Here is a 22,776-nt window from a genome sequence, read left to right as displayed (position 1 = left end):
CAAACTCTGTGTTTGTTCATTCCACCAGCGTGATCAGTGTGAAGTTCACTGGAACAGGCTCCTCATGGTGTTTCCCAGGGCACCATGTTGTGCTTTCCTACTTTACCTGTTAGACCAGACCTAATATGCAAAATCTTTACTAAAATAATAATAAGAATAGTAATAACAATAATGAATCAAGTGATTTAAGCAAGGTATTGGCCCCTATTCAACCAAGAACTAAATGTCACGTATTTTCCATTATGTTTTCACGCATTTGGCAACCATATTCTGTCTGCAAGAAACATGGGTCCGGGGAAAAACACTCGCAATTGAACCTGTACCTTCCCATTGAAACTGTCACTGAGTTTAAATCATTCTTTCGGAGCTGAGTTTTTGGAAAAAATGACACACATTCATTGTAAGGTAACCGTTGTCTAATAGGTGATTTACACATGAAGTCTGCAACAGGTCCCTGTCAGAACACCTGCAGCTGTCACTCCTTCCCTCCTAGAACTCCCTGCAGGTTTGCCCTTTGTGCTCTGAGGTCAATTCCACACACAGCCTCACTTGGCAGAGCTCTTGCAGAGTTGGGTCTATGTGCTTGCAGAACAGATAATAGGAGGGAATCCGTGCCCACAGTGTGCGGAGGACTGTTTCTAAGCTGGTGGAAATGGTGACAGATGACTGAGGCTTTTAGGGCTTAACCCTTCTAGGAACAAACGAGAGCTTCTACACAACCTGCAAAGGAGTGGTCCCCAACTCCTCAGGGCTGTGTGAACACATGTGGAAAGGAAGTTCCGGAAACCAGGGAGGAATCCCATAAGAGGAACGGCCAGCCTCTTGAACGGAAGGGAACACCTGTCCATGGAGACCTGTCACTGTTCTGAGCTTGATCATGATCTCAAAGGAGTGTGTCCCAGAGATGCCAGCTCAGTCTTGACCCATGAATGAGCAAGGGAGCAGTGGGGAGGCTGGAGCTGTCTCTCTGATGGGCGCTGGTCACCATGTCACACAATGGCGTGTCTGTGACTGGACACTAGGGGTCACTCAGGGCCTGGTTCTGAGGGGTCAGGGTTATTGACTCTTGGGATCTGCCACCTGGCACTGCCTTTGCCTTCTGCTCAGGGCTCCCATCTGGGACCTCCCCACCCCCTGGCCCCACACAGCCCCTGCCTTGCCCACCCCTGACCTCCTCAGGATGAGGGACCAACCGGGGCCTGTGAAGGGTCAGAGAGCTGGGGGTCTCAGGCATGGATGGGCCCTCCCTCTCTCAGAGGATGAAGAGGGGAAGGAGGGGTTAGGGAAGGTCTGCTCAGCTGTGGGGTCACAGAGGGCAGGAGCAGTCATGAGGAACGGGCCTCCACCATGGCCTGGATTTCTCTCTTCCTCATCGTACTTGCTCACTGCACAGGTGACTGGATGCAGAGACAGGGGAAGGGGCCCTGCTTCCTCCTCTTGTCTCTAGACCCCAGCCTCATCCTCTCTGTCTCTTCTTCTTCCAGGGTCCTTGGCCCAGTCTGTGCTGACTCAGCCATCTTCAGTGTCTGGGTCCCTGGGCCAGATACTCACCGTTTCCTGCACTGGATGCTCAGCCAACACTGGGGCCGGTTATTGTGTGTTTTGGTACCAACAGCCCCCAGGAATGACCCCTAAAGCCATTCTCCACGAGAACACTTGGCCTTTTGGGGTCCCAGACCGGTTCTCTGGCTCCAAGTCTGGCAACACAGGCTCTTTGACCACCACTGGGCTCCAGGAGGACGACGAGGTTGATGATCACGGCTCAGCGTGGGACAAGAAACTCATTGCTTATGCAGTGCCCAGTCCTTTGGGGAAGTGAGACAAAAATCTGCTGTTTCCCCAGCAACGGGGGTCCTCTTGCAGCCTCCCCTCTTTGGCCAAGTCAGCTGCTTCCTTCGTTTGCTGTAAACTGTAGTGTGAGAACAATGTCAAGGAACTTTGGTTAGCAAATGATCCATATTCTATTAACCTCAGGCCCCCAAGCCTGTCCCCGGCTGGAACACATTGTAGGAGATTCTCCTACCGGGGAGAAATTCCTGGGTGTCAGGGGCCAGCTGCCCTGAGGACAGAGTCCGTGACAGGTCAGGACAGAGCCAGGAACAAAGAGTCCAGGTGTGCCTGAGTGTTGATACCCTACTGCCAAGATAATGTGCATCCATAGCACTTCCTGAACACCTAGTGTGTGCCACAAATGACTCTAGGGATGTGGGTCCCATGTGGACGTGACAGGAAGGGTCCCCATGTTCAGGGAGTCGACAGTGTCTGGGAGAAGAGAGAGGACACAGAAGCTAAACATGTTGTAAAGGAAGGTTGTCAAAAGTCCTCTCCATGAATATCCTTGATGATGAAACACATTGCAGGAGCATGGGAGTAACATGGTCACTGTACATGAGAAGCCGTAAAAGTGGTCATGGCCAAAGACGTGAATAGAGTTCATTACGATGCAATTGACATAAAACGTGTTTATTCCTGTGACACACAACACAAACACATTAAAGGTAAGCAGAGAACGTTACCTAGTTATAAGCAACATGTAAGACTTCTGAAATATATAAATAATTTGTTTTCAATGAATGATATTTCTGATAAACATAGGAAGTATTTTGGTAAAACAGAGTGCTTGTATTCTAGGAAGTAAGGTTAAAAGTGAATAAACCTTTTGTTTCCATTTTTTTTTTCAACGTTTATTTATTTTTGGGACAGAGAGAGACAGAGCATGAACGGGGGAGGCGCAGAGAGAGAGGGAGACACAGAATCGGAAACAGGCTCCAGGCTCTGAGCCATCAGCCCAGAGCCTGACGCGGGGCTCGAACTCCCGGACCGCGAGATCGTGACCTGGCTGAAGTCGGACGCTTAACCGACTGCGCCACCCAGGCGCCCCATTGTTTCCATTTTTAATAAGAGCAGACCAATAGTTCAAGAAAATTTTGGCCTTTTAACCCAGAGAAAACACAATTTTAATTTTTCATCCATGTATTTTGATATGAAACCTCATTTATTTACTGAATATCTTTAAAATTTAACCAGTACTGACCACACTTAAAATTCCTTTCCAGGATTCTTTTCCAAAATCCTACCACAGCTTTCTCTTATACATTTAGATCTCAATCTAAGGATTCTTTGAAAAACCGGGCTCATGTTAGGACAAAATTATTTTTCTTTTCCTTCAACACAAAATGTATTCCCTTTCTTCATACTTTTTCCCCTCAAAAAACACATGTCTTACTTTCCTGGAGCACGTAGTTGTTTTCCTTATTGTTTTTAGTAGCCTAAGTTATATTTATTAGAATTCCTAACTCTAGACACCTTAGTTTTCTAGGAAAATGAAATAGGAAGCAACTGTGAACTGTTTGCTATGCCAGTATTCTTTAGATTAGCAAATTTATGAGTACCTTTCACAATTTCTAGAAACATAATAAAATATTTAAATAAATAACAACCCAAGTTTACTAATGGACCCACATTTATCTTTATAGTTTTTCTGTACTAAGACAAAAGTAGATAAGCAGATGGTTCATACTTAAATGTTTTATTATTTTATCTTATTTACCTTACAAAACATAAAGAACTACAATTGTTAGGAAGCTATACTCTCCGTAGCAATTAGTAGATTAAATGCAATCCCTATCAAATGCCCACATGCCTATTTTGCACTCTAAGAAAAGATGATCTTAAAATTTCTGTGGAATTGCAGGGACTCAGAACATCCAAAAAATCCTGAAGAAGAACACATTTTCAGGACTGACAATTCTAGATTTCAAAACTCACTGGGGCACCTGCGTGGCTCAGTTGGTTGGGCATCCAACTTCTGCTCAGGTCATGTTCTCACATGAGTTCGAGCCCCACATTGGGCTCTGTGCTGAAAGCTTGGAGCCTGGAGCCTGCTTTGGATTCTGTGTGTCCCTGTCTCTCCGCTCCTCCCTTGCTCGCACTCTGTGTCCATCTCTCTCTCTCTCACAAATATATAAACATTAAAAAAAATTTTTTTTAGATTTCAAAACTCACTAAATCTCACTTATGAAGCTATAGTCACCATGAATGTGGTACCTGCCTAAGGATAGACATAGGGATAAGTAAAACATATCTCAGAGGCCAGAAATGAATCATTCATCTATGGTCAATTGATTTTCAAAAGGATGCTCAGAGAATGTACTCTGAAAAAAAAAGGTCTCTCCAACCAATGGTGCTGGGCCAACTAGATATCCACACACAAAAGTATGAAGTTAGACCCTCACCACATACTATAAACAAAAATGGATGTAAAATGGATCAAAGATCTAAATTTTAGAGCTGAAACTATAAAGATCTTAGAAGAAAACAAGAAGGAAATCCCCATGATTTTTGAGCCTGACAAGAGATTCTTCACATAGGATATCATAAGAAACACCCAAAAAAGGGGGAGGGATGATCATCAATTGGGCTTCTCAAAAGTTCCTATTTTTGTACACCCAAAGATACTATCAAGAAAGAAAATGCAACCCTAAGTACAACCGCATCTCCCAGAGGCCACTGAAGGAGATAAGAAATGCCTGGGACAGCCTAGGTCTAGCCATGGGTTCTCAGTAGGACTGTGACCACCATGGTGTAACCTCTTCTCCTTGTGTTCTCTTCTTACCACACAGGTAAGGACGGTCCTCGGTGACCCAAAGCAGCCTCTGAGCCTATGTCCACACCTTTGGATCAGACCTCCAAGCAGCTTCACCTCCATCCCTGCCCCATCACCCATGAGTGTCTGTGTTTGCAAGTTCTTTCTGCCAGCTTGTGCTGACTCAGACACCCTCCTTCTCCGCATCTCTGAAGAATCAAATAGACTCATTTTCACCCTGAGAGATGACATCATTGTTGTTTTAAGAAATATGCATAATGGTGCCAGTAGAAGCCATGGAACCCTCGGTGGTATCTCCTGTGATTCAAGGCAGGGTCAAATACCACACCAGAGATCCCAGTGCCCTGTCATTTTCTGGATCCAAAGATGTTTTGACCAATGCATCTGTTCTGACGTCTCTGGAATCTCGTGTGCAAGGAAGTGACTCTTAGTGTCATATATGCCAAGATAGTACCAATGCTTACACAGTGCTTTAGATCCATAGGGAAGTGAGAGAAATTCTCCCTCCACTCTCTAGACCTGGTGGCATCCCCTGTCAAGAGTTTCCAGGAGTGACTTTTGTTGTCAGATCTTCCAAAAGATTATTTGTTGTCCGGGAATAAGATGATCTGAGAGTGCCATATCCCTTTCTTCAGTTATATCTTCAGAGTGATCCTTATTCACCCTGTGTTCATATTTTCGAAGGCAAACTAGCTTGTTCAGAGTTACAAATGACTCAGTGAAGGAGAGCCTGGCTGTCTCAGTGGTTAGAGCATGCAACTCTTGACCTTGGGTTCATGAGTTCAAGCCCCACTTTAGGTACAGATGTTACTTAAAAACAAACTGTTGAGGGTCACCTGGGTGGCTCAGTTGGTTGAGCGTCCAACTCTTTGATATCAGCTCAGGTCATGATCCAGGGTTTTGGGATCGAGTCCTGTGTCAGACTCCACACTCACTTTCTCCCTTTTTCCTGTGATAGAGCTCTGCTGAGCTCCTGAATTCCCTGGTGCTGGGCGTGCCCTCCCAATGAGCAGATCTGAACAGATCCCTTAACAAGGAACATAGACAAAATGACTATTACACATGCAAAGTGATTTCCAACTTCATATGTCCTTGTGGTATTACAAATTGAACAAGGACGTACCAGAGGCCTCCCATGACCATGGCTAAAGTTCAATACAGTACCAGTACCAATACTACTGATGATGTGGGGCAGCAGGAACTCTCATTCACTGCTGGTGGGAGTGCGAAAAGCCCCATCACTTGGGAAGATTCCTTGGCAGTGTCTTCCACGGCAAACAAAGCCTTAAGGATATAATGCAAAAAGAACAGTCCTACGGATTACTCTATATGAGGTTCTTGTGTGCAACTAGAATATGCACCTAAATGTTTGTTGCTGTCTTATTTATGATTGCCAAGACTCCAAAGTGATCAAGCACCCTTTAGAATGGATAAACAATATCTGTATGTCCACACATGGAATAGGACGCAGGAGAAAGACATGAGTTATCAGGCCACAAAACACATGGGTGAAACTTCCATGCATATGTGTTAGTGTCAGAATCCACCATGAAGAGTCTGCAACAGTGAGCAGGGGGGATGAGGGGCAGGGACCCAGGCCCCAGCTCCAGGCCCTGGGTCACTGTGCATCCCGTGTCCACCAGAAGGCGCTGGTGCTCCCCCAATCCCTCAGCTGGCAGGTTCCCTCTCCTTGTGTCTAGCAGGTGCTCTTGATGATTTGCACAGACAGGATTGCAAGTCTCCCCGAACACGGAGGTGAGGTCTCAAGATGTCCTTGCAGTGGTCCTTGCTGGATGCCCAGCCCTGCTCTGTCCCCCCACCTGCAGCACCCTCATCAGGGTTTGCTGTGTCTTGTCTCCCCTGCTCTGGAGGGACCCGGCATGCCCACATTATGTGTCCTCCTGTGTGAGTGTGTGTCCCCTAGGTGAACTCCTGTCCACATCCGGCACCCAGACACAGCATGCATCGTCTGAGCTGTACCATTGGGACAGATGGTTTCTCTTCCCTCTCCCGTGTATCTTGTCCTCAGCTCCATAGTGGTTCACAGGTTGTACTGAGTCAGGACTGCATGTGTCCCTGTCATCAGACCCCATCCATGGAGGATGCCTGATGTAGAGCAGGACCTTTCTCTTTCCCTGGAGGGTCACTCTCAGGTGGTGGAAACACAGGCACCAGGGAAGCCTGCTTTGGGAAAGGAGAGGTTCACCCAGACACCAGCAGGGGGCACAGTGACAAGGTCTGTGGCTTTCTACAGGAAGGGGGTTCCCTGCTGAGTAGCCCTCCAGAGTAGAAAGCCCCAGGGCTGGAACCCTTGTTTCCAGTGGGGACAGGGCAGGTGTCTTCTCTGTTCCTAGCGGAGTCCCTGAACCTGGGCCTGTATGGTTCCCAGTGGTCCCAGCAGCTGCTTCTTCCAGGCCCACCCAGGGGGAAACTAGTGCATCCACAGTCTTCCTGTCAAGGGGCTGCAGGCCTCTAAGTGCACAGGACGGAGTAGCAGGGGTGGGTCCCATTTGCATGAGCAGCCCCTCCTTTTGAGCTCTGTGGACTGGGGATAAGAGAGGCCCAGGGCAGCCCAGCCCCGGCTCTGAGGTCTAGGAAGGGCGTGCGTCACGATGGCCTGGATCCCCGTCCTCATCGTGCTCCTCTGCCACTGCACAGGTAGGGACAGGACTCAGTGTCCCAGGGTGGGCCTGCAGCCAGAGTGAAACCCCTGTGGCTCAGCTCCCTAATCCCATGTGCGCTGTTCCTTCTCTTCCCTCTGCTGTGTCTGTGTTTGCAGGTTCCCTGTCGCAGCCTGTCGTGACTCAGCCAGCCTCCCTCTCTGCATCTCTGGGAGCAACAGCCAGACTCACCTGCACCCTCAGCAGGGACGTGAGCGTTGGTAGTAAAAGCATATACTGGTACCAACAGAAGCCAGGGAGCCCTCCCCGGTATCTCCTGTACTACTACTCAGATTCAAATAAGCACCAGGGCCCTGGGGTCCCCAGCCGCTTCTCCGGGTCCAAAGATGCCTCGGCCAATGCAGGGCTTCTGCTCATCTCTGGGCTGCAGCCTGAGGACGAGGCTGACTATTACTGTGCAATCTGGCACAGTAGTGCTGGTCACGGTGACACAGACACATGGGGAAGTGGGACAAATACCCAGCCTGCTTAGACCACTGTAGTCTGAGTCTCTGAAGTCTAATGTAAATTGAATGCACAATTACTATACTTGGGTGTAGCTACTGGATCTGAATGTCCTTCTTCCCAGTTTCCTATCAAACCTGTGTGAACTCTACGAAAAAAAGAAAAAGAAAGAAAGAAAAATGACAACAACAATAAAGCAAGCCAAAGACAACAAAAAAGTTATAATGATGCAGAAATTTCGCCTAGTGGTTCACACATAAAAATTAGAGCCTGTGGATTTGGCTTTTTTTCTCTTCACAAGGGTCCATCAACTTGCTTTAGTTTTCTGATCAGAGTCCACAGACCATGCCCACGGCAGACAGTCCTCCACAGCATGGCCTGTGTTCCTCCAGGGGTGAGAGCAGAGGCCCTCCCTTCCCCCCAGGCTCCTGTGCTCAGGGCTGACTGAGGAGCTCTGTGTCCCAGCAAGGAGACACTAAGAATCACAGGCCCAGAGCTGGCCTGGCCCACTGGCTGGGTACCTGCCCTTCATTTGTGATGTCGGGAGAGGGTGACTGCCCCTGGGAGAAACTGTGTGTGCCAGTCAGCAAACTTCTCAGTGGGGCTTGTGAGGGACAGGTGGGAGTGCCACCAGTGCAGCAAAATTTTTAGTCTGCTTGGGAGATTTCACCGACGTGACTTCCCTACAGCTGACACCATCAGGGCCCATAGGCAGCATGTGGCTGGTTTCTGGAGCCCAGAAGAATGGACTGTGTCTTCCTCTCCTCTCCTGCCGCATCGGGGTTGTCCGTGATCCATGCAGTAGAGGGGCTGCGGGGCACTATGTTGCATAAAGCAAGTCGATCCCATGAGCCTTTCCAGGAGAACGTCTTGTCATTTGTGACAACATGGACGAACCTGCGGGACATGACCCTAAGAGAAATAAGGCCTACACAGAAAGGCAAATGCTTTTTTATCTCATTTATATGTGGAACCTACAGGAAAAAGATAATAAAATCTCTGTCAATTTTTAGTGATGAGGATGAGTTAGAATAGGGTAACACATATAAAGATGGGAAAGAGGTTGGTGTGAGTGCAACTTCCTTAACATAAGTTGGCTTTTCAGCTAGTAATTTTTAATTATGAAAATACACACAACAGGAAATTTACTCTTTTCATCACTTTCTTGTGCAATTCAGAGATATGAAATATATTCGCCATGTTGGGTGACCATCACGACTCTCCATTTCTCAAAACTTTTTATCATCCCAAACAGTAACTGTGCACCCAGGAAGGGAATGGGTCAGCTGGGTGTACAGAGAAGCCAGGGCCCCAGGAGCTCATGCCAATGCAGGAAGCAGCAGAGGGCAGAGGGCAGCTCCCATGGGGGCTCTTTGCGGATGTGGCCGGAACCAGGTGGGAGCATTCGTTAGGCTGTGCTTTTTACCCCAGAATGACCACGTGGGTGCACTCTGCAGCCCATGGCACGGGGATCCGTGTGCCCACTGCAGGGGGTCCAGAAACTCCAGCTTTCTTTCCTAAAATGTGTCCGGGAACATCCGTGAGAACTGAGTTACTCCTATGAGGCATCTGCTATATGATTCATCCTTATTCTTGTCTGAATTCCCTGCAAAATCCATGTGTGCTCTCCTCCAGAGACTGAGGAAAGGCCTCATTTTCAGTCTATATTCTCTGTGCTTGTCAAGAGGAACTTGCACTTATTTCTGGTCTTTTTATTTACATTATTTGGGTACTTTTAGCTTTATTTATTTATTTTAAGAGAGAGAGAGAGAGAGGAAGGAGCAGAGAGAGAGGGACAGAGAATCCCAAGCAGGCTCAGAACCCAGCTCAGGGCTCAATCACAGAAGTGGAGATCATGACCCGAACTGAAACCAAGAGTCTGACACCCAACCGACTGAGCCACCCTATTTCTGGCCTTTTGAATCTGGAGCATTGATATATGTGTCTCTTTTGGGGGCCGATACCATACCAATTATAGGTAATGTAGAAACTGCAAAGTTTGATAGATGACAGAATATACTCACGTGATCTATAGCCATGCACCGTCACTGATCTACCTCATCGAGGTCTTTGCAGAGGTAATGGGGACTGGCCCGCCAGAATGGGAAGTGAGATGAGAAAACTGGGCTGTCCCCTCAGGGCTCCCGAAAAGGCTGTGGAGGGGCGTGCATGGTCTCGGCTCTTGTGCTCACTGGGCGGAAACATCCTCCCCGAGCGGTCATTGAGTCTTGGCCCCAACAACACAAGTCTCTAAGTAGTGGGAGGAGCCCAGGGTGATTCATGCTGAGGAGGCCCTGTGTCTGCAGCAAGGACTGAGGTGTGGTGGCACCTGCAGCACAGGAAGAAGCCCTGAGGGAGGAGAAGATCTGGCCCCTGTGTGGGGGTGGACAGTATGCCAGGCTGACTGAAGTCCTTAGCGCCCTGGTCTCTCTCTCACAGCTCCAGGTTGTCCCTTCCAGTCATGGGTGCGGCTGGACACTGAGACAGCAGGGGGCGCTGTGGGCCTGTCCCCGAGGGGTGTGTGTGGGGGCAGGGGTCCCAGCGGATCACCCAGGCCTGGAGCCCTGCCTTGTGCCCCCTGCAAAATTGTGCCTAGAGGAGTTTCCCTAGTCCCACCCACCCCACACTCAGCTGTCACCACATTCAGTCCCAGGGGAGGGAGAGATTTGCATGAAGGCTTCCTCTCTCTTCCAGGAAGGCAGAGGATAAGAGAGGCTTTGTGCAGGTCTCTCCCTTGAGGGCTCAGAAGCACAGCCTGGGGTGTCTCCACCCTGGTCTGGACCCCTCCCCTCCTCACCTTCCTTGCTCTCTGCTCAGGTTACTGGCTGTGGAAAGCGGAAGAATTGTTTCTGGGGGACCCCTAAGTTGCTTGTTTCCCCCATTTTGAGAACACACTGTGAGTAATAACCTGACACTGACCTGTGTCTCCACTGCTGTGTTGCTGGGTGCTGGGTACTGTCTGTGTTGACACAGGAAGCCTCTTTATCAGGGTGTGTGGGCTAGAAGGTCACCCTCAGCTGCACTGGAATCAGCAACAATGTTGGGTCGTATTAGGTGGGCTGGTACCCACAGATTCCCCACTGTGTCCCCAAAGCTGAGATGCTCAGAAGCACTAGGCCCTCCGGGATCCCAGCTGGGTTCTCGAGAACAGGGCCTCTCTGATCATCTCGGGCCTGCGGCCTGAGGACGAGGCTGGTCATTACTGACACAGTGTTCTAAGCCCGTGGGCAAATGATACAGCAATGTGCCCCAGTTTCCCATGGTCACTGCCAGTGACAAATAAACAGGGAGACCGTGGACACCCCGGAGGGTCTGAGGGTCTGACTCTCTGAGCACAGAACAACTATGAAGACTCAGTGACAGTAGCTTCGTCTCATGTTGTTTTCTTCTAAAAATAAGACAAATCTCTTAAGATAATTTACAGGCATCAAGTGCAGTCATTTAAATGGAACGATTCAGTGGTCTGTAGTATGTTTCCTGAGTTTGGCATACATCATCAGGATCAACTTGACAACATTTCCATCACCTGCAGAAAAACCCCTGACCCCCGAGCAGTGAGTCCATGGTCCCCCTGCATCAGCCCTTTGGAGCCAAAAATTCCTTTCTGTCTGCAGTGATTTTCCTGTTGTGCACATTTCACAGGGGCCGAGTCACAGACCACGTGTCCCCGGAAGCGCACCATTCAGTGTCATCAGCGTGTGCATTGTTGTAGGAACATCACGGGCACCATATTTAAATACAGGGAACGTTTCATCGTTTCATCTAGAGACGTGCTCATCTTGTGCGGAGGACACACGGATCTATCTAGATGGCTGCAATTTTAATAGAGGCTGTCGAAATAACATAATTATTTTCCATGATGGTGTGTAATCACAGATTCTTTTTTAAAAGTTTATTTTCCGATGAATATTGTCCCCCATTGTCATTTTTTATTTTGTAGATTTCTGCATGCCGAAATTTTGTTCAATAATTTAGCCGGTGTTGTTTATTATTATGAAAAATAATATTATGTGTTACGGTCCATATTTCAAGTTTTTGTCTCATACATTTTTCCTTTCCTTGTGGTGGGGTGTGGGCTCTGTGGCCTTTCTCCTTTTCCCATTCCCTCATGCCCGGCAGACTCTACATGTCTCCTCCCCACTCTTTTTCCTTAGTGAGATGTTTCCAGAGCGTCCTTCCTGATTTGGGTTTCTCACCCATCTGCCCACAGCACTGCATCTGAGACCTCCCGTTTCACTATTGCTCGCCCTGGATGCCCGTCCTGTGGTCAGGGCTTGGGTCTCTCCACTTGCTGTCCTGTGTCTTCACTCTCAGGGGCTTTTTCGAGTGATGGTGGTTCAGACCCACGGCTAGCTTTCCCCTTCTGTCACCCCAGCCTTTTCGGGAACTGACTTCTCTTTCCACTGACGCTCATGATTTGTGGTGTGAGCCTGGGAGCGACGCCACTAGGGATTCTGGGCTGGTTTTGTGTTCATTTATCATTGATTTTTCACTTCCAGGTTGGAGAAGTTGATACATAATAAGTCTCATGTGGATATTACCTCAGCTACTCAGAATTTTTCATGAAAAATATTGTTAAGTCTAAAGTGATAACAATAAAAGGACACCTCCCTTAACAACACATACCTTTAAAATTATTTCATTCTTTTCTAACTTACTTGATATAAAGGGTGAAAATGAGCAGACAAAGATAATTTTAAGAAAACTGTTACTTAATATTTTCTGAAATTTCTTATTAATACACTTAAATGTCACTAAAACCACAGGTAGAGAATAGAGAGAAGAAGGCAAGTTTCCAAGTTAAGGGATGAAATATATGACTTAGAAGTGTTGGAGCTACTTTGAGTTCTCTCCTTGGTGAGGTACAGGCAGAGGCTTCAGCAGATGCTGTCACACAAAGGAAACTTTATTTGCCACAGATAAGGGGATCAGGGACATGAATTACCAAAGCTGTGTCTCCCTGAGTGGAGGCGAGTGGGTTCCTTTCATTCAGGGCTAGGATGGATACCCAGAAAAGGGAGTTTTGTCATCTTATGCAAGAGTGGGCCTGAGGTTGTGCAGGAATGTGGAGAACAGGAGCTTGTGTCCCCATCATGTGGTAGGTCAATGAAGCTTGTCCTCCTCCTAGGGCAGAGACTTAACGTTATAAAGAGGCAGAGGTCCCTGGAGGACACTCCCTGGTCCATCTGCACTGGTGAAGCTGTTGCAGGAGATAAAACTGGTCTAGGCTCCCAGGCTCTTTCTGCTGTTTGCCTCTGAAATAGATGAACTTCCTGTGAAAAGAAGGGGTGTCAGTAGGGGTCCTGCTGGTGACTGTTTTAACCTCATTACCCTCTGGGGCAAGGTTTCAATCCTGCAAAAACAACTCAAGCATGTGCTTTAGGTCAAAGTTTACTTTTGTTCCTGCACTGGGACTTTTCCTCTGGTCATTGTCTCTGAAGCACTCAGGCTATTTCCTGGCCTGGTGGAGACTGGTAGGTTGGCATCCCCTTTGGTCCCCTCAAACCCTGAACTCCTGACCTTGTTGCATTTCTGTTTTCTTTTCCTCCCAGGAAAGCGCTCAGTATGGGTGCTGGGCAAGTAGAACCTGCAGGGCACAGACCACAGAAAATAGCTGGGGGCCTCAAATGAGTGCTCTTGGGGCAGGAAAGCTGTCTCCTCTTTATATACAGAGATTGTTTTCCCACCTGGGGACCCCTTCAGTTCTGCTTTCAGACGGCTCAGGGTATTTAGTTTAAAAACATTGTGCTAGCAAGCGGCCCTGGACGGCTTAGTTAAATGTCTGACCTCAGCTCAAGTCATGATCTCCTGGTTTGTGATTTCAATTTCCAAGTCCACCTGTCTGCTGTCAGCAAGGAGCCAGCCTAGGGGCTAAAGCAGACAGGGGGAACAACCTCAGGGTTAACAAGGCACCTTTTCTTTTGTTAACCATCTCTGCTCTGGGCTGCTTTGCCTGCAGTGTAGAGGTCTGTAGCTCAATTTACCTCTTTACCTAACTTGGTCCTTTCCTCCAGTGAAAGCAGTTTTTCTGCTATAGTACTAAGTTCGAGAGTGCTTCTGCCTTGAACGCCTAATCTTGCTTACCTCATATACTTTTGTATGGGGAGCCTTTGTGCCTGTTCTTATTTTAGGCCTTTTCCCCTTCCTCTCTACTGTGGGGGTTCTGCACCCCTTTCTATTCTGCGGTGCATTTACACCCCCCTAGTCTTGGGGTGCCAATCTGTTTTGCCCAAATTCAGTTGTGAGCATCCTATGGCTTTGTATTTCTTTATGTCGTATTAAACCCGTTGGTGTAAGCCCAGGGAACTCCTAAGCTCATCCCCCACAGTGAACATCACCTTTTGTCGTCAATAAGGAAACAAAACAGGAGCCTGCTAACAATTAGTGGGTGATGCCATCAAACTTATCTTCTAGCTGCTACTTTCCAGTGTGGATTCTGGATGGAAGATATTTTCTCACTTCAAGGAGACTGAGGAAGTCTGACTGTGCACTGTAGATACGCACAGCCCTAACAATGGACGACAGACAGGAATGTGAGAAATGAAGGATCACAGGGTGTCTGACTTGGGATGCCCCAAAGAGCAGCAGGGTCAGTCATCATGGCCATGTGCACCTGCAGCCAGGCAGCTGGGGGCTCAGCTGCAGAGGGAGCAGTATTTGGATTTGATGGGGTGGGTGGTTAGTAAGGCGGGTGGGATTAAACCTTGAGGGGTATGTGGGATGGATTGTGATCATGCTAATGATGACCCAGGATTTTAAGAAAGTGAGGAGGGACAGGGAGTCTAAGGAAGTGAAGAAACCAGCAGGAGAAGGGCGAGAGAAAATGCCATTTTTTCCATGTCATAAGTATCCTCTCACCCACCCTCATATTGGACAAGAGGGAGTGGTATCTCTCTCAGCAGGCTTCCTTCCTTATCTCCTTGTCACCAAAGTAGAAGTAGAAATAAACCAGTCGTGATAAAAGTCAAAGTATTAAATGACAGATGAGGGGCCCCTGGGTGGCTCCGTCACTTAAATATTTGACTTGGGTTCAGGTCATGATCTCATGGCTACCGAGTTCAAGTGCCATGTCGGGCTCTCTGCTGACACCTCGGAGCCTCCAGCCTGCTTCCCATTCTGTCTCCCTCTCTCTCTGCCCTTCCCCCACTTGGGTTCTGTCTTTTTCTCTCTCAAATATGTATAAACTTTTAAAAAATTAAAAAAGAAAGACAGATGAAAGCATCTCCCTCACTCTCTCAGGTAGGTTTAATTCTCTTCCACTTCCTGCACAGCTTAAAACCTATTTGTGCTCATGGAAAAGAAAGAATGAATATATGAATGAGAGTGATAAAAGTTTTCAGAGAACCAACTATAAGGAGTACATCTTCAGTTTGGTAAAGAGAACTATAAAACACTTTACCTTCGTTGAACACACAGAGATGGAGCACTGAAAGCTTTCCCACCACGGGTAGGGAGCAAGGCCACCATGTCCTATCTCAACACTGCTGTTCCATAGGACTGGATGTGCCCGTCAGAACCATAATGCAAGACAAACAATGAGAGGCATAGAGATGAAGAAGAGCAAGAGACAGGTGCCCCAGTTCCAGGTGAGAGAATGATCTCCACGAAAACTACAAAGGAAGCTACAATTAATTATGCAAATATATAAATTCAAAGAGTCATAAATAATTTTGGAAACATTTTAGAATAAAGATCATCATAAAAATATCATATAGATGTGTATATACTAGCAATAAACCGGTGAAAATAATTTTTAAAAAACCCTTAAAACCACTCCATGAAATGTTTAGGGGCATGTTTATTAATACAGGTATAGGCCACAGGTGCTAAAATCTGGACGATGCTGGTAAATGTAATCAAAGTGGACCTAAAACAATGGAAAGATATGTTCTGTTCATGGATTAGAAGACTCATTATCGTAAATATGCCAGTTCTTCCCAAATTGTATAAAAGTGTAATTCAGTTCCTGTCCTAGCAAGTCAGAGTGGTATGGATAGAGGATAGACCCATTGGCCAAGATAACAGAACATACAACCCAGAAATGGACCCACAGAAATAAGGATAAACAATTTTTTTTTTACAAAGTGAAGAAGCCTTTCCGAGGAGAAAGGATGGCGTTTTGGACAAATGGCCACAGAACAATTGGATATCCTGAGAGAGAAATGAATCCTACATAAAACTCATTTTATATCTATTAAAAAATCACTAAAAGGATTATAGAAATAACTGTAAACATAAAGCTGTAAACATAAAAGGAGAAAATATTCAGGATCTAGGGTTTCTATAAAAAAGTGTAGACAAGACACTGTCAGGATAAGCCATGAAAAACAAAAAAAGAAAAACAAAAAATGACACTTGTTAAACACGACTTCATCAAATATAAATTCATTGTATTGCCTTTTCTTCTTAAGGTAGTAAGCCAAGGAAATTACCTAAAAATATAGAAGATTAACATAATACTCAATTTAATGGACAGTAGCTGGAATCCATTGCTTTAATGCACAGGAGTTTTCAAACATTCACGAGATAGACATATTCTCAATTGTAGGCCAGAGGAGGGACATGAGGTCTGGGGTATCTTCTGCAAAGAACTGGCAATTTACCATTTAACTGAGGTAAATGCCTCCAAATCCTATGGACTAGGGCTTGTTTGCAGACTGAAAAATGCTACATTGATCACGGGCAACACTAGAGGATCATTATCCAAGATTCAGCTCAATGATGTGTGAATAAACAGAAGTGAGGAAACCCGCTGGGCTCTCAGGGCTGTGGGACACAGTGGGGTGTGTGCCCTTCAGCCTGGAGGGAGCGCTGTGGGACTGCCCTGTCATCCCTACACAGGGCCTCAGTGGGGACCATTCACTAAAAGGAACCTGGGACTGGGGACTGGGCCCTGTACTTCCTGAGGGAGACTCAGCAGCTGCGTCCCTTCTGGTGTGGCAGAGTCCCCACTTGAGCAAGGACATGTGTGTTGTCTCAACAGGTGCTTCCTTGCAGGGGTCTCCCCAAGGGTGAAGCCAACCTCCATCGTCCCCAGTATGTGATGTGAGGTGGCAAGAGTGACAGCTGACAAAGATTTTCAGTGTGGAACCCCGTAGGAATGCACACGACGAATGTGGGCTTCTACCCACAACCTGGAGAAAAGGTGTCCCTGTGTCCTCAGTGCTGAGGGAGCTTCTGGGAAAGGAAAACTCTCAGACCAGAGAGGACGCAGGGAAGGGGAAGAAATAGGCCTCCTGCACAGAACTGGCCATGTGTCAATGTGGACCCATCGGTGCTGTGGCCCTGATCCTCATCTGTGTGGTTGTACAAGAGTCACCACGTCAGTCCTGCCCCGTCAAAAATAGCCAAGGGCGCTGTGGACAGACTCACTATGCGGAGCCAGAGGAGAGCACAGTGTGTCCTCGGGGGATGGGAGGCCACACATGGGACACCTGGCCTGTCCCGAAGGAAGGGGATGGTGGACAGAGCAGTGGGAAGGCAGGAACTCTGATGAGATCTGCTCACCATGTCACATATGCTGTGTCTGGGCCTGGACACCAGGGGGTGGTCGTCACCTGCTTCTGAGGGTCGGCCATGATTAGACCTGGGACCTGAACCTGGACAATGCCTGTGCCCTCTGCTCAGGACTCCAAACTGTGACCTCCCCTCTCCTGGCATGGCCCCAGAGACCACCTCCCCGTCCAACCCACCTGACATCCTCAGGCAGAGGGACTTGGCCCAGAGTCAGTGAAGTGTCAGAGAGCTGCTGGTCTGATTTGCATGGATGGGCCCTCCCTCTCTCTGAGGATGAAAAGGGGAAGGAAGGGATTAGAGGAGATCTGCTCAGCTGTGGATCCACAGAAGGCAGGGTCGGTGATGACCTCCACCATGGCCTGGTTCCCTCTTCTCCTCACCCTCCTCATCCACTGCACAGGTGACTAGATGAGGGAACAGAGGAAGTGGTCCAGGGAGGACACGTGGGCCTTGGATTCTCCTCTGGTCCCTAGATCCCAGGATCATGCTCTCTTTGTCTCTCCCCTTCCAGGGTCCTGGGCCCAGTCTGAGCTGACTCAGCCGCCCTCAGTGTCTGGGGGCCTGGGCCAGAAGGTCACCATCTCCTGCGCTGGAAGTGCCAACAACATCGGTATTGTTGGTGTGAACTGGTACCAACAGCTTCCAGGAAAAGCCCCTAAACTCCTCATCTCCGCTTATAGCAATCAACCCTCACGGGTTTCTGGTCGATTTTCTGGCTCCACGTCTGGCAACACAGGCTCCTTGACCATCACTGGGCTCCAGGCCGAGGACGAGGCTGATTATTACTGCACGTCTGCTGACTCTGTAGAAAGTGTTGACACAGTGCTCCAGGCCCGTGGGGAAGTGAGACAAAAACCTGCTGTCCCCACACTGATGCACTTTCCTTGTGCAGCCCCCACCTTCTGCCAACACAGCTGCTTCCCTAAAACGGAGGTCTGAAACCCAAACCAGTGAACTTTCTCTTGAGTATGTGTCCTTGTCCTCTCAATTCAGACACCAAACCCTGTCCCTGTAGGAGCACATTTTCTGTTTTATGCATACTGAGCAGAAATTCCTGGATGCTGGGGCCGGTTGCCCTGGGGACAGAGTCCTTGAGGATTGTGCCTGCCTGCTGGGGCTGCCATAACATAATACCACCCACTGGGTGAGCAAATCAAAAGATATTTATTTTCTCACAGTTTTGGAGGCTAAATGTCCTAGTTCAAGGTGGGGGCAGGTTTGATGTCCCCTGAGGTCTCTCTCCTTGGCTTGCAAATGGTTACATTCGTCCTGGGTCCTCACATGGTATTTCCACGTGTGCTCACCCATGCTGTGTCTACCTCTTCTATAAAGTCTATGAAGTCACAATGTGGGTTTCCATATAGGAATCTACCGGGACCCAGTTCAGTCCATATCAAAGCACCAGGAGAGAACCAGCGACACAGAGCATAGCTGTGTCTGACTGAGGATAGTCAACCGTCCACATGCTCTACATGTGTGGCATTGAGAGAACCCTCACTACATGACCTATGTGGGCTCGGGGCTCAGATCACAGTACAGAAATGACAGGGAGGGTCCCCATGCTCACAGAGCTGACACCGTCTTGGGCAAGAAAGAGGACACATAAGCCAAATGTACTGTGTCTCACACTGACTTCCCACATGGGGAAAATGGGTCTGCAGTCCCAGGTAATGTCCACACAACATAACGTCTGGATGACAGAGACCGGCCCTTACTGACCCACTGGTAAGAAACCCCAGCTTTCAGGATGACTGGATCAAACCACGCCACCCTCTGCCCTGACAGCATCATGGCAAACAGGGAAGGGACACCTATTGCTTTGGGTAACACAGTGACTGTCTGGTGGGACCTGGACTCACTGACTAACCATGTAGTTGGGTGATTTGGGGTCCAGGTAGAAGAAAATGATGGAAGCTTCGTGAAAGAAGTCCCAGCCACCTGTATCATTTTCCCTCCATCCTCTGTGTTATTCAGGTTGGAGCATGGACTATGGACAATCTGCACAGGGGACACAGGCCAGGGTCTTTACGTCTCATAAAACTACAGCTCAGCCCCCAGACCATTCTCATGTCCCTGCACCAGATCAACTCCAGCCCAACACACCCTCAGTGGCACAAGGTTCTGACCTGCGATGCAAACAGTCCCATGAGAAGTAGAAAGCAGAACACATATTCCTACTATGATGGCCTCCTATTCCCCGAGGTTGTTAGAAGGTACAAAGTTTTCCAGAAACCTTAATGGTGACCATTTCTAGACCACCACGCACCTGAGACCTTTTCTTTTGCTCTCACTCTGTCGGGTGAGGAACAGACTCAGGGGACAGTATAGGAAGCACTCTTTTGTCCACACAGTCCATATGGGGCTGCTCCTGCTCTCAGGCTCCCTCAGTCACCTCTGTGTCATTGCTGAGTGTTTCCACCTCACAGGGTCCTGGTCACAGGGAGTCAGATCACTGTCTGCCTGATTCCAATGCCAGTGTGACTCTGCCTCTGAACGACAAAAAGCTTACTATTAAGAGTCACAAATGAACTCTCCTGGTTATCCCACACTTGGAACTCTCTTTGTCAGTGTCCCACCTGAATGTTCTTTCTCTATTCATTAATGTCATGTTACATCTCCAGGCCTAGTGTCATTTCTTTTCCCAAATTCCACTCTTCCCCTTATCCCTCCTCCCCTTTCCACTAATCAGTTCATGAACCTATACCGTCATCTCCTGTCTGTCGCCACAGTAATGTGGGGTGCATTGCAGGAAAAACACAGGGTCATTAAGGAAGAGTTTACTTCCTAGGAATCACTCTAGGATGTAAGAGAAGTCATTCATTTTTTAAAGAATATTTTAATGTTTATTTATTTATTGAGAGAGAGAGACAGAGAGAGAGGGAGAGCATGAACAAGGGAGGGGCAGAGAGAGGGAGACAAAGAATCTGAAGCCGGTTCCAGGCTCTGAGCTGTCAGCACAGAACCTGATGTGGCACTGAAAGTCATGAATCGTGAGTGAGACCTGAGCTAAAGTGGGACACTTAACCAACTGAACCAGCCAGGAGCACCTAGAAAAGTCATCTGCCCTTAAAGATTTCAGCCTCAAATGACTTTTTTTTTTACATGTCAAATATTATTTTATTTATTTATTTTAAATATTAAGTTTATTGTCAAATTGGTTTCCTTACAACACCCAGTGCCCATCCCAACATGTTCCCTCCTCAATACCCATCACCCACCTTCCTCTCCCTCCCACCCCCATCAACCCTCACTTTGTTCTCAGTGTTTAGAGTCCCTTATGGTTTGCCTCCCTCCCTCTCCAACCCCTTTTTTTTTCTTCCCCTTCCCCATGGTCTTCTGTTAAGTTTCTCAGGGTCCACCTAAGAATAAAAACATATGGTATCTGTCTTTGTCTCCATGACTAATTTCACTTAGCATAACACTCTCCAGTTCCATCTAGATGGCTACAAAAGGCCATTTTTCATTCTTTCTCTTTGCCACGTAATATTCCATTGTGTATATAAACCACAATTTCTTTATCCATTCATCAGTTGATGAACATTTAGGCTCTTTCCATGATTTGGCTATTATTGAAAGTGCTGCTATAAACATTGGGGTACAAGTGCCCCTAAGCATCAGCACTCCTGTATCCCTTGGGTAAATTCCTAGCAGTGCTATTGCAGGGTCATAGGGTAGTTCTATTTTTAATTTTTTGAGGAATCTCCACACTGTTTCCCGAAAGGCTGCACCAGTTTGCATTCCCACCAACAGTGCAAGGGGGTTCCCGTTTCTCCACATCCGCTCCAGCATCTATAGTCTCCTGATCGGTTCATTTTAGCCACTCTGACTGGTGTGAGGTGGTATCTCAGTGTGGTTTTGATTTGCATTTCCCTGATGAGGAGCGACATTGAGCATCTTTCCATGTGCCTGTTGACCATCTGGATGTCTTCTTTAGAGAAGTGTCTATTCATGTTTTCTGCCCATTTCTTCACTGGATTATTTGTTTTTCAGGTGTGGAGTTTGTTGAGCCTTTTTTAGATTTTGGAAACTAGCCCTTTGTTCGATACATCATTTGCAAATATCTTTTCCCATTCCATTGGTTGCCTTTTAGTTTTGTTGGTTGTTTCCTTTGCTGTGCAGAAGCTTTTTATCTTGATAAGGTCCCAATAGTTCATTTTTGCTTTTAATTCCATTGCCTTTGGGGATGTGTCAAGTAAGAAATTGCTGCGGCTGAGGTCAGAGAGGCTTTTTCCTGCTTTCTCCTCTAGGGTTTTGATGGTTTCCTGTCTCACATTCAGGTCCTTTATCCATTTTGAGTTTGTTTTTGTGAATGGTGTAAGAAAGTGGTCTAGTTTCTTCCTTCTGCATGTTGCTGTCTAGTTCTCCCAGCATTTGTTAAAGAGACTGTCTTTGTTCCATTGGATATTGTTTCCTGCTTTGTCAAAGATTAGTTGGGCACACTTTTGTGGGTCTAATTCTGGGGTTTCTATTCTATTCCATTGATCTATGTGTCTGTTTTTGTGCCAATACCATGCTGTCTTGATGATTACAGCTTTGTAGTAGAGGCTAAAGTCTGGGATTGTGATGCCTCCTGCTTTGGTCTTCTTCTTCACAATTACTTTGGCTATTCGGGCCTTTTGTGGTTCCATATAAGTTATAGGATTGCTTGTTCTAGCTTCGTGAAGAATGCTGGTGCAATTTTGATTGGGATTGCATTCAATGTGTAGATAGCTTTGGGTAGTATTGACATTTTAACAATATTTATTCTTCCACTCCCTGAGCACGGAATATTTTTCCATTTCTTTATATCTTCTTCAATTTCCTTCATAAGATTTCTATAGTTTTCAGCATACAGATCTTTTACATCTTTGGTTAGGTTTATTCCTAGGTGTTTTGTGCTTCTTGGTGCAATTGTGAAGGGGATCAGTTTCTTTCTTTGTCTTTCTGTTGCTTCATTATTAGTGTCTGACAATGCAACTGATTTCTGTACATTGATTTTGTATCCTGCGAGTTTCCTGAATTCATGTATCAGTTCTAGCAGACTTTTGGTGGAGTCTATCGGGTTTTGCATGTATAATATCATGTCATCTGCAAAAGGTGAAAGCTTAACTTCATCTTTCCCAGTTTTGATGCCTCTGATTTCCTTTTGTTGTCTGATTGCTGATGCTAGCACTTCCAACACTATGGTAAACAACAGCAGTGAGAGTGGACATCCCTGTCGTATTCCTGATCTCAGGGGAAGATCTGTCATTTTTTCCCCATTGAGGATGATATTAGCTGTGGGCTTTTCATAAATGGCTTTTATGATGTTTAAGTATGTTCCTTCTATCCCAACATCTCGAGGGTTTTGGTTAGGAAAGGATGCTGAATTTTGTCAAATGCTTTTTCTGCATCGATTGACAGGATCATATGGTTCTTATCTTTTCTTTTATTAATGTCATGTATTACACTGATTGCTTTGCAAATGTTGAACCAGCCCTGCAGCCCAGGAATGAATCCTACTTGATCATGGTGTATAATTCTTTTTATATGCTTTCGAATTCAATGTGC

General features: G+C 47.0%; 2 gene segments (V, D, J or C); both read left to right on the top strand.

The window, feature by feature from the left end:
- The first annotated feature begins 1,347 nt into the window (after positions 1 to 1,347).
- LOC124518506 (probable non-functional immunoglobulin lambda variable 1-50) lies at positions 1,348 to 1,819 on the top strand. The segment is given in 2 exon segments: positions 1,348 to 1,393; positions 1,485 to 1,819. Coding segments are annotated over 2 exon segments (381 nt in total).
- Positions 1,820 to 7,152: 5,333 nt separating this feature from the next.
- Positions 7,153 to 7,975, top strand: LOC124518357 (immunoglobulin lambda variable 5-37-like). The segment is given in 2 exon segments: positions 7,153 to 7,264; positions 7,386 to 7,975. Coding segments are annotated over 2 exon segments (420 nt in total).
- The last annotated feature ends 14,801 nt before the right edge of the window (positions 7,976 to 22,776 follow it).

This window comes from Lynx rufus, unplaced genomic scaffold (genome assembly GCF_022079265.1).
Source record: "Lynx rufus isolate CCGP_SWC_20201006 ecotype Redwood Valley unplaced genomic scaffold, mLynRuf1.p SCAF_24, whole genome shotgun sequence".
NCBI lineage: Eukaryota > Metazoa > Chordata > Mammalia > Carnivora > Felidae > Lynx > Lynx rufus.
Note: the sequence above shows the minus strand (reverse complement) of the source record. Positions and strands in the feature narration are given on the sequence as shown.